The sequence below is a fragment of the Macrobrachium nipponense genome, chromosome 10 (assembly GCF_015104395.2).
Source record: "Macrobrachium nipponense isolate FS-2020 chromosome 10, ASM1510439v2, whole genome shotgun sequence".
Classification (NCBI taxonomy): domain Eukaryota; kingdom Metazoa; phylum Arthropoda; class Malacostraca; order Decapoda; family Palaemonidae; genus Macrobrachium; species Macrobrachium nipponense.
The window spans coordinates 88,503,125-88,515,741 of record NC_087204.1 but is presented as its reverse complement, the minus strand read 5'-3'; the positions used below and the strand labels follow the sequence as shown (position 1 = coordinate 88,515,741).

General features: G+C 45.2%; 1 protein-coding gene across 4 annotated transcripts in view; it reads left to right on the top strand.

Annotated features, from left to right (window-relative positions):
* LOC135223747 (myoneurin-like) overlaps window positions 1-12,617 on the top strand; it is a 132,403-nt gene that overhangs the window by 36,878 nt on the left and 82,908 nt on the right. For all 4 annotated transcript variants that reach the window (XM_064262501.1, XM_064262502.1, XM_064262504.1 and 1 more), the window contains exon 5: window positions 3,818-3,907. In XM_064262501.1, the coding sequence (XP_064118571.1) occupies window positions 3,818-3,907 (90 nt within the window). The remainder of the gene's footprint in view (window positions 1-3,817; window positions 3,908-12,617) is intronic.

Below are 12,617 nucleotides of genomic sequence, written 5' to 3'. Positions count from 1 at the left end.
TCCTTAGCTGAGATTCAACTACTATTAGAGTGTCTTGCCTTCAGGGACCTAGGTCTTTAGACGGCAATTGACTTTCGCCTTTTGAGCATATGCCTTAAGAGAATCATCACCTCGCCGTCCGGCATTGGTGACAAACAAATACATTATTTGTTTGGTCTCTCGGCATAACCCTTTAAAAGGCGAAGGTCACGTGACTTACTCGGATGCTTGGACAACTCGCCTCACTTCCGATACCGAACCAGTCAGTCGGCAGCTGTCAGAGCGCCCAAGTCAGTTACGAACTACGCTGTGGACTTAGTTCGGTTGTTACGGAGCAATCATTACTTCGTCTTAATAGCTTGTCACAGTACCCATACCATCGACACCCACCATGGAGTGTCGGTGTCCTATCCACTACCGAGAACTTCACTGCATGGGGATAGGAGGATGCGAGAGACTTCGTGGCAAACGGACAGACCAGTATGGGTACTGGACATCACCGAAGTCGAGAAGAGGGATAGGTCATCGACTATTCCCTTCTTTTCCTCTGAGGAACTGCATGACTTTTCCTGCGAAGTCAAGCATCCAGGGGATGGGGATCCGTGACGCTCGATTTCGTACCGAACTTCGTAGCGAAGACTCAGAACCCTTCAGTCCCTGACGATCGGTTCGAGTCGTTCACAATCCCCTCCCTAATGGACTTCACCGCCTTCGATGCGAAGGAGATGCTGCTTTGTCCGCAAGAACTTCTCCGTGGCGCAGGTACTGAAGGCAGGGGTCTGGTCCAACCAGACCACATGCACCTCCTTCTACCTTCGGGATTTTGCCCACAGGTCCTAGGATCTTTTTCCTTGGGACCCGTGGTGGCTGCTCAACACGTTGTGTAGCGAACCCAGACCCTCGCAGGCTGAACAGCATCGAGTCCTGGTGTGACCGTAAGAATGGATGAGAGTGTGACTGGCTCCTCTTCCCATCTTTTTCTTCCCCTCTACCTGTGGGTAGAGGGACATGGTCGTCACCCTGCTGGATAAGGTAGAGATGCAGGTGAGCTACTCAACAGAGCCCCATCCTATCCCTTTCACTAGGGATAGGAGCGTATATCCACCACTTCCTCCAACAAGGGGGAGGAAGTGGATGCCAGCTTGAGACAAACCCATACTTTATGTTGCCTCTTGCAAACAGGAACAAGTTCTTGCTTGCTGGTACGAAGAGATACGCTTGCCTCGGCCCAGAGGTCTGACCATTGATCCTGCGGTGCACACCCCGATCAATCGGACAAAGGCTTGGATCCCTCCCTCGCTCTTACGACCAGGGAGGCATTCCCGGGATGGACGAACACCAGTCTGTTCATCAAAAGACTCAGATTCCTCCCACCAAGAAGTGAGTCTTCCTATTGTTAAAGGACCGATGGTTTGTATTACGTATCGGAACAAATGACAATTTGTCGAAAATTGCATTTTTCCTAACTATACAAACCTGAGGTCCTTTAACAATAGGAAGTAGCTAGCGGCAGCTGGAAAGGTCGTAAGCTTCGAACAAGGGGAGAATGGTAGTTAACTGCTTGTCCGACAGTCGCGCGGGAGGTAAACCAATCACTTTTGCTTTTGGCCCATGCAAAATACGCAGAGTGAGGGGTGGCATGAGGAGGGACTATATGTAAAGGACCTCAGGTTTGTATAGTTAGGAAAAATGCAATTTTCGACAAATTGTCATTTTATTATGAAAATTTACATAATAGGAAAGTTTTTCAACAACTTTGGAGTTGCTGAATATAAATTGGCCTTTAGTTACTGCAGTGTGCAGATATGCCCGCATCCACAAAGATACTGTGTCTGCATTAAGATCTATAGAATCTAGTACTAGTCTTGGGGGACAACATGCTAGAAACTATCAAGATTATCCAGAAATTTCCCAACATCCCTAGTGCAATATGCAAATTTTGTAAGAATAAATTCGGGATGACAAGTATCAGGGACATGGAAATCCTTAGCTGATTGCTTAGCTTCAAAAGCTCGATGAAGCAGTTCAGCCTTTTTCTTAGGGCGAGTAGCCAATCTACCATCTTCTGTTAGTAGTGGTGGAAGGGAAGGTGAACCTTACCCAAAGGTAGTTGATGCTAATTTGGCTCACCACAGATGAAGTTGAGTAATTCCTTCAAGTTTCCTTTTCAAGGTACTGGAATTTCCCTCAGCTGTATGGTAAGTCCTATTCACAGCATGGTGAGACTCAACAAAGATAGTGTAATTTTCATTTGAATGATTTCATCTCATGCGTTGAATTTGGTCTTGGTCATGGTAAGCTTGTGTACATGTATCATCAAACCATGGCTGGTCAATTGTCCTAAATTTGGTAAACTTTCCAGAGACTATTAAAATAGCCATCAGCATTTTGTTGAACTTTTTCTTGGGATCTTGATCTGATATAGAATCTGAAATATTAAGTGCCTGACAAGCAGGCAGAACACCACCTGCATTGAATATCAGTCTTTATCACTGAACATCCCAGAAGTGGTGAAAGAAGACAGATGAGATTTAAACAGCCTCAGAATTAAACATTTTCTTTGTTTCAGCTTATGTATGCCCTGCTCATCTTCATCCATTCCAACCTAGTACTTTATTTTTTGTTGTAGTTAGGTACAATCCCTACTACAGAGAAAAATAAAGTACAGGCAGTCCCCGGGTTACGACGGGGGTTCCGTTTTTGAGACGCGTTGTAACCCGAAAATCGTCATAAGCCAGAACATCGTCAAAAATCCTAAGAAAACCTTACTTTTAATGCTTTGGGTGCATTGAAAACTATGTAAACTGCATTCTTATGGCATATTTCATAAAAAAAACCTTCAAATATTGATTATTTTGCATTCTTGGTGTCATATTTCATCTGCCAGATGAGCGTAACCCTGGAATATGCATCGTAACCCTGGAAATAATGTCTGATGAATATATTTGAAAAGCGTCATAACCTCGGAACGTCGTAAGCCGAGACCGTCGTAACCTGGGGACTGCCTGTATATTGGAATGGCGAAAGAAGAGCATGGCATAAACAGCATCAAAGAATATGTTTAGCTGAGGCTGCTTAAATCTTATGCTCAAATTTGAGGATGCCCATCATCTTCCACCACCACTGAGAAGAGGTGACTCATGTGATAAAGACTCGTATTCAGTGCGGGTGGTCTCCTGTATGCAGTTGCAAGACAAATGCTAAGTTGAATGGGAGTTTTAGTCAAAAAAAGAAAAACCTACTTGACATCTCTGGCCTTCTTATGACTGTGTTAAGTTGCAAGACAAATGCTAAGTTGAATGGGAGTTTTAGTCAAAGAAAGAAAAACCTACCTCACATCTCTGGCCTTCTCATGACTGTGTTAACAGCCTTTTTCCAGTATTGTACAGTCAACAAATTCACTGTTTCCCAAGCAGCTTGTTCAGAATTACTTCCATTTAAACCTTCTAATCCTGGCCATTCTATGTGAATCCAATTGTTATACTTTATTTGATACATAATATATTAATGTTCTCACCATGCTTCTCTCCCACAGCATCCAAATTTCCGCTTTCCTGATTACATTTTTCATTTTGTTCCCTTTCTGATGATCATAAACTTGGTTTCATTTACATTTATTGTTAATTGTCTTGTCTCCTTTCCAAATTTAGTTACCGTAGATTTTCCTTGTAGTAGCTCCAAGAAAATGATGGAGTTGAAAAGTGAGAGAGGGACTTCTTTGATAGGAATCCTCATTAGTTACACTGGTAAAAAGCCAATCTGAATTCTGGCAGACATTACTGACAGAGGCATTATAAAGATTTTAATGTCTTTAAATTTTTTTTTCTTTTATGAACAGGAATCTTTGCCAGGCTGGGACTCAAGTGGTAATGTCTCAGGATTTTCATTAGAAAATTTCGCGTCGGAAGATTCTAGGTCACAAAGCTCGGTAAGAATGACCTTTTATTATGTGATTTGTCTTATTTCCATAATGATTGCATCTTATGTGTAATATGTATCATAATTTCTTTCTGATTCTCTTCTATTACAATTAAGATACTGTACGTTGGAAGAGTATACATACACAAGTTTGTATGCTGGATCTTATTCTTGAAAGGGATGGTTTTGTAGTACGTAGTTCCATTTTAGCCATTGTGTAGTTTATGCTCAAGCTTTCTACGTACTGCAGTGTAGTATAAAGACCTTTTTTTGCATATCCTTTAGTTACCTTTGGTTGAGGAGTTAAACCATTGCAAGTTGATGAAAATTACTAATGGGGTATCGGCTCTATCATTTGATTTTAATCCACCTTTGGTATTGGGATGCTACCACTTTGCTCAATGTCACTTACCTTTCTGTGTGTAATATAGCCTTGGCTAAAGTTATCCTAGCATGCTATACTAAAGCAAGGTCAAGAGAGTATTTGGTATTTTCATTTTGTATTGAATAATATTTTAGTTTAAAAATTCAAATTATTGTTTATTATGCTGTTACTATTACATATTACATTTTTTATCATGTATACTTATTTTTAAATTAGGCTAATTGGCACATAGTGTGGACTAGTATTGCCCATGTGTTAGGGTAACTAAGTCAAATATCCAAAACACAAGGCTTTAGGTTTGTAGTTTGCTCTGTACTTTAATTTTACAGGAGGGAATGGAAAGAGTTTTCCTAAATTCTATGAATGAATGGTAATCAGCATTCCCACAGGCTAAACATATTATTGGATGTGATTTTACAGATATATCTTTTGAAGGACAATCATTGCTAAGGATGATAGAGCCTTGTAAGAGGACCCTTTGAACCCATAGGACAATCATTGCTCTGAAAACCATGTCCTGAAGGCTATTGGCAGAATGTTGACTTTTGCCTTGTCAAAATATTTAATAAAAAAAACTATAATTTGTCTTGATACAAATTAAAAACCATTTGGCCATGGTAGAAATTATATGTTTGCCCCTTTGTGATTCCAGCTTCAAAGGATGATAGATGAAAAAGTAGAATCATGTAAATTAGTCTCAAAAAAGGATATAATCTTGTAAAGGGCATGAGCAGAAAATAATATATTTATTTCTGGGCTCAGCTCGTGTCGGCCTATGAAAGGATCCTTAATATCATTCTTTCTAGGTAAAATTAATCTAAAATTACCAGAGAAAAACAAAATTAAGAAAATGTCAGTAAAACTGACTCGCTCACTCTTAAAAAGAAGTGTCGGTATGGCAATAGGGGCGAGTGGGAACACTACCACGAGACATTCACCAATTAGAACTTCCAATCAAAATCCCCACAAGAGAGAGCTGATACCAACAGGTGATGCGGCCGCTACTACTACTACTAGAGGACGCCACGGACAACAGCGCCCCTAGCGGACATCCTTAATTTTTAGCGCCAGCCTTCGGACGCATTCTCTTTGTGCTTGTGCTATTTACGAGGAATTTTATCACCATTCATCATGGAACGTTCTGCCATCGCAACGGCTAAGTTAAGTGCCTCATAAGTAATGTTTTACTGTATTTTTGTCTTCCGGGAACCAGTATTTTCCTTCTAATAGGTCATATACGGTTTCCCGGTTGTCTCGTGGCGGCGCCATGCTGCCTCGTTAAGAATTCCCGGTCCTCCATACTGGGACTTCTTATACTTATGGGCTTACTATTTTACGTTCATCGTTTTTTACATCGAGTTTTAGCTAGGTTAGCCCCTTTACCATTTCTCTTAGTTTGGTATTTAGGGCTATTCTATGTTCCAGCCCAGCATCCCGGCTCTTGCTCTTCATCGGCTATCGCTGGCTCCGAGTAGGCTTCTGTTCCTCGGAACAGTTTGCCTCCTCCTGGGCTTCTTTTTCTTCTACTAAAAGTGTCTTTTCCATCTTTACGATGTAATTTATTCTATTTAGGGTGTTAGGCTAGCCTAGGTGCATGTCCCATGTATTGGTACAGCCTGGTTCACGTGGCCTTCCCACGGTTGTGTTGCTCGCGGCTTCGGCCACTTGCGGTCACGTGTTCCCATCGCACCTTCCCCTTCCCCTCCCTCCCTACCAGGTATAGGGAGACGCTGGGGGACCCCTTTGGTTGTCATGTCAACCTCAGTTGCCTTCCTCCCTCTCTCTCTGAGGTGGCCAGGGGTTCCTCCCAGCGGGGGGTATAGGGCGACCACTCATAGGGTACCGGGTCTCCGAGCGAGTAGTTGTTGAGACGGGGAGGGAAGGAGTAGGCCACCCCCCCCCCCCCCTCTCTCTCTCCCGCCGTGTTACGCCGAGACACTCCCCCCCTTCCCCAGTTTGCTCAGCCACCTTCCCTTTCTATAACGAACGGAGCCTTCCGCCGCAGCCGGGGCACCTTTGGTTATAGATTACTGGCTCCGCCAGCGGGCGGGGTGGTCACTACTAGTGGTCGGTTGCTTGCCTACTATATCCTTACATCTCTCCCCCGCTACCGGAAGGGAGCTTGCTTCTTACCCGGGCACTCTTCTAGTAGACGGTGGAGAAAGGTTTGATATTATTGTTGTTTATTTTTAAGGATATACCCTAAGTTTTACGATGATTTGGTTTAATTTTATTATTCATATGTTTACCATCCCCGCCATTATCCGTCGTGGTTTCCTTTTTACCACCACACCTGGTTGGATTCTATCTCTTGTCTCCGCGCCAGCGGAGCAATAGCCTAGGACAACCACCATTTTCTACCACACGTATTATGGCGGGGCTCTGGTTTAATCTAACTTTCTCGCTCCGGCACCAGCGGAGCAACTGTTAGGCTGTAAGTGTTCTCCTGATACTTATGTATCTTTCCACTTACAGGCTACCAACTGTCAGGTCCTGGGATGCAACGCGACGTTGTACGACCCCTGCGGCCACGATGAGTGCAGGTCTCACGCTCCATGTGCCACGCCATACAACGATATGATCGTCTGGCACCCGGAAGCCTGCGCCATCTGCTACGACCTAGTCAGTCAGCTGGTGGAGGGGGTAAGTCGATCATAGACTTCTTTATCATTTTACTAACAACTCTTAGACATAAGTTTGTTAACCCCGTTCCGCCATTAGAAGCTCATCTCACCTTTTCTTTCAGGCTACTGGTGTGAGGGAGGTCGCCCTTGCTACCCTGAAAGCGTGGGTAGGCGGCTTCGGGAAGAACGCCGCCAAAGGCCAGCCTTACATCCTAGACAAGAAGCTGGCCGTCCAGATCTTCCCCGCGGGCAAGTCAACAGGGTATGTTGACCCCTTGTCCGCAGCCCCTCTCATAGCCTCCATCCAGCAAGAAATGCAGCAAATCTTTCGGGGTCGTAGCCACACGGAGTCGGTCCCGGACGTCGCTACCTGGACTCAACATTGAGCCTATGGCGGTAGGGGCAGAGGATTTGTTGGTTGAGGTAGGTGTGTCGGGCGCCCAAGGTCTTTCCTTGGGCGCTTCTGGATCTTCTCCTGTCCCTTCTTCAAGCGCTTCTTTCCAAGGCTTTGTGGGATCTGAGATCCTACCCGTCTCCCTCCTCTCTCTGTACCCCCAAAGGTGAAGGGACAGAGAGAACCGAAGACTCTAGTTAAGACGACTTCTAAGAAGTCATCTTCGTCTTCTTCGGCTAAGAAGTCTTCGACTTCTTACGCTGACGCGGTGAAGGCCAACGCCGAGCTCTTCTTACTCGAAGATCTAGAAGCAAGTCTTCTAAGGAAAAGGCTCGCGCTCCCCCTCCCCGCCGAGCCAATGCCTTCTCCGGCCTCCACCGCATCCACTCCGGTAACGCCGGGTGGGAGGAGCGGGACCCAGCACCTTTGATCCCACTGCTTTCTCAGCAGTGGTGATGCAACAGGTGGGCGAGATGGTCGGCTCTCAAGTCTCCGCCCTGGGGACGAAATTTGAGCAGATGTTCGCCACAACTGTCGAGCACTCTGTCTCAATGGCGGGCCAGTCCATCCAAGATCTCTCTAACAGAGTTAGAGAGAATGAGGACCGAGTAGCCGGGCTCTCTCAGGTCCCCCTTCCAGTCTCCCCAGTGACAAGTGCTGGTATTTTCCAGCTGCCGCCATACGATTCACTACCAGCTTTCTCTATGGAGAACCCATGGAGAGTAGCTGCTTACGCTCCGTTTAAGGATGGTATGATCTCTATCCCGGAGTGTGGAACTCGAAGGATTGAGGACTTCGAGTTTTATCCTCCGGGTTTGACGCAGCCTTTCATCGGCTATGCTAGGCTGACTGTAGCGGCTCTTACTAGGGAAGACAAGATCTCTAGGGAGAATGTTCTCTACAGTAGGGATCATGCCCAACATGAATGGGTTCACTGTCTTGAGGACTGGGAGTGCACAAACACCAAGCTCCAGGCCTATAAGAGTCCTTTCACTATTTTTGCGACGGAAGAGGAGGCTTCTCTTCCGTTCGCTACAAAAATAGTAGAGACGACTCTTCAGGCAGTCCTCAAGGATGAGCCCATGCCACAGCTAAGGGAGGCGGAGTCTATTCTCTCCGCTTCCCAGCTTTTGGAGAATTGTGGGAGAACTTGCCAGCCACGTTCACGCTTGGTAAGCTCAAACCGGACTGCGCCATGGACCAGTTCGGCGAAAAGCTCCCAAGGCTGCCTGATTCCTTGATTCAGGCGGAGTTCGACGCGCGAACTAGGTTTGGCAGGTCCCTCAATTCACTGATCATAACAGAGATGGCTGCTCTCTCGTATGGCACGGAACCTCTGTTTAAGATCTTGGCCAAATCCCAGCTTCAGACGGTTCAGACGGATGCTTTCGACTTCTTCCAAGCTAGGAGGAATTGCCGAAAGCACGTGCTGCAGGAGTGCACTATTAGGCACGAGCCTAATAGACTCCTGGCTTCTAGCATGTGGGGAGCGGATCTCTTCCCAGAGTCCGCTGTAAATGAAGTACACACGAGGCTGCTAGGCTCAACCAGAGCCTTAGAGCTAGGTGTGGGGTATTTCATCCAAGAGGAAGCAAGAATCCGTCCCCACTGCTGGTAGAAACCAAAGAAGTCTGGTAAAAGGTTCCAGCCTTACCAGAAACACCAGCAACAGCAGCAATTTGTTCAGGCCGTCCCGGTTACCCAACAGGGACAACCTGCTACTTCCAAACAGAACCAGCCCATCCTCCTGCTGTCTCCTCAATCACAACCTTCGACCTCCTACGCACTCTCGCCGGCCTTCAACCCTACGTATGAAGGTCAGGGCTACCCTCCCCCCTTTAACAGGACAATCGAGAGGTAGGGCGAGAGGCTACTTTCGCCAGCGTGGCGCAGGAAGGGCGACAAGGAGCAAGCAGTTCAGAGGAGGGCGTGGTGGTCAACCCGCCCATCAACAATGAAGCTCCCCAGGTAGGAGGGAGGCTGTTCCTCTTCCGTCACAGGTGGGGGTTCAGCAATTGGGCACAGAGCATAGTGTCCAAAGGATTGGGTTGGAGTTGGATCAAAGATCCTCCTCCAATCAAATCATTCCGCCAAATACCATCAAAGGAATTGACAGATTACGCGGAGGAACTCCTTCAGAAAGGAGCTTTTATTGCGAGAGTCAAGCATCTAAAAGTTCAAGGTCGCTTATTCAGCGTGCCAAAGAAAGGCTCAACAAAAAGAAGGGTAATCTTAGACTTGTCAAAGCTAAACTCTTTCATTCGTTGCGACAAGTTCAAGATGCTTACCCTCTCGCAAGTAAGGACCTTACTTCCGCGTGGAGCCGTCACATGCTCCATTGATCTTACAGACGCATACTATCATATCCCTATAGCCAGACACTTCCGCCCATTCCTAGGATTCAGGCTAGGAAATCAGACATTCTCATTCAAAGTGATGCCCTTCGGTCTGAATGTAGCCCCCAGGGTATTCACGAAAATAGCAGAAGTGGTTGTGCAGCAATTGAGAACTCAGGGAATCATGGTAGCAGCATACCTCGACGATTGGTTGATCTGGGCACCAACTGTCGAGAATGTCTCAAAGCCACAAAAAGGTAGTTCACTTTCTGGAACATCTGGGGTTCCAGATAAACAAAACGAAATCCAGACTTACCCCGGAGTCTCGTTTTCTAGTGGCTGGCTGGGAATCCAATGGGATTTGTCTTCCACAATCTGTCAATTCCAGTGGCCAAACGGAAGGAAATAGCAAAGTCTGTCAGGCAATTTCTCAAATGCAAACAAACATCAAGGAGAAACCAGGAAAGAATCCTAGGGTCCCTTCAGTTTGCTTCGGTAACAGATATCCTCCTGAAAGCAAGGCTAAAAGATATAAATCGAGTTTGGCGATCGAGAGCAAACGCAAATCTCGAGACAAGTTTGTCAGTAATTCCACGATCCTTCGCAACCAACTCCGTCCATGGTCAAAAGTAAAGAACTTAGCCCAAGCGGGTACCCTTCAATATCCCCTTCCAGTGTTAACCATTCACACGGATGCCTCCCTGTCCGGTGGGGGGGGGGATTTTTCTCAGTTCAAACAGGTTCAGGGGACTTGGTCAGTTCAATTTCGCCAGCTCCACATAAACGTTCTGGAAGCAATGGCAGTATTTCTTACCTTGAAGAGACTGCTTCCCCCGAAAAAGTCTCATCTAAGGCTAGTTTTTGGACAGTGCAGTGGGTAGTTCATTGCATCAACAGAGGAGGGTCCAAATCCAAGCATGTGAACCATGTCATGATAGCCATCTTTTGCCTTAGCAAACAAACACAAATGGCATCTGTCCGCCACTCACCTGGCGGGGGTAAGAAATGTGATAGCGGACGCTTTGTCCCGGTCAGTTCCTCTGGAATCAGAATGGTCCCTAGACGACGGGTCATTCCAGTGGATATGCCGGAGAGTCCCAGGTCTCCAAGTAGATCTTTTCGCCTCACAAGCGAACCACAAGCTCCCTTGCTATGTGGCCCCAAACTGGACCCTCTGGCTTATGCCACGGACGCCCTGTCGTTAGATTGGGATCAGTGAGAAAAATTATGTTTTTCCTCCAGTGAATCTTCTCTTGAAAGTCTTAAGCAAGCTGAGGACTTTCAAGGGAATAGTAGCTCTGATTGCACCGGACTGGCCCAAGAGCAACTGGTATCCTCTTCTTCTGGAATTGGTCTCGACCTCAACGGATTCCCAATCCCAAGCTGTCACAATCAGTACAAATGAGGACTGTGTTCGCTTCCTCAGGAATTCTTCAGACCCTAACTTTATGGACTTCATGAAGTTTGCGGCTAATAAAGATGCTATATTTGAGTCCACAAAATATTCTCTTCCTAGAATCAGATAAGAGAGAGTCAACTATTAGACAATATGACTCAGCTGTTAAAAAATTAGCATCCTTCCTGAAAGAATCAAACACTACAACCATGACAGTTAATCTAGCTATATCCTTTTTTCAGATCCTTGTTTGAAAAAGGTTTGGCAGCTAGCACTAATTACTACTCATAAATCGGCTTTGAAGAAGATCTTTCAGTTAGGTTTTCAGATAGATCTGACTGAATCTTATTTCACGTCTATTCCTAAAGCCTGTGCTAGACTTAGACCTTCTCAAAGGCCTACTGCAGTTTCATGGTTCTTAAATGATGTCCTCAAAACTAGCTTCAGACACTGACAACTCGTCCTGTACATTCATAATGCTTCTTAGAAAGACATTATTCTTATTAAGCTAGCTTCAGGAGCTAGAATTTCAGAACTGTCGGCTCTATCCAGAGATGCGGGTCATGTGGAATTCCTCCCTCAGGAGAAGTTCTGCTCGCTCCGGATCGTAGTTTTTTTGGCTAAAAATGAGGATCCTCTTGCAAGGTGGGCCCCTTGGAAAGTCATCCCACTTCCGCAAGACCCTTCTCTTTGCCCAGTATCAACTTTAAGAGCCTTTCTATCTCGTACATCCTCAAGATCCTCAGGTCCTCTCTTCATGAGAGAGAAAGGTGGTACTTTGTCAGTAAAAGGTATTAGACAACAAATCCTTTACTTCATTAAACAAGCCAATCCTGATTCATTTCCAAAAGCACATGACATCAGGGGAGTAGCCACCTCAATTAATTACTTTCAACATATGAACTTTGAGGATCTTAAAAAGTATACTGGATGGAAATCTCCGACAGTCTTTAAACGTCATTATCTAAAGTCCTTGGAATCTTTAAAATTTTCAGCAGTAGCAGCGGGAAACATTGTTTCTCCTGATACTGTATAGTAGTTGTAGTACAGATCCAGGTCTCCTTTCTACCTACCTCATCCAACATGCCTCACCCTATCGCCATGCTACTCGGATATCCTAGCCTTAGCCGCTGAAACCATATTAGTGGATTGTCCCTTATTTTTTGCTAGGGACATCCACACCTTGTACTGATAATGTACTTCAGTGTACCTACCCTTATTTTTATGCTAGGGTAGGACACAATGTGTTTGTATATTTTGTAAATAAGTTATCTAAGTAAATCTATTTGTTAAAATTACACTGCATTATTATAATTTACTGTGTTTATTGTAATTTTAAGTACTTTACATTACTAACTTTCATTTATGTTACTGTTTAGAATAAGTTAGACTTAAGTACTTAGTTATATGCTGTAATTGATTTACTTATATTATATCCCTCATTTACAACTGCTTTTCATTTGTCCTTTTTTCCCATCTTGTCTGTTTCTCTGGTACTCTTTCATAGGCCGACACGAGCTGAGCCCAGAAAAGGGATTTTGACGAAGGAAAAATCTATTTCTGGGTGATTGGCTCGTGTCGCCCT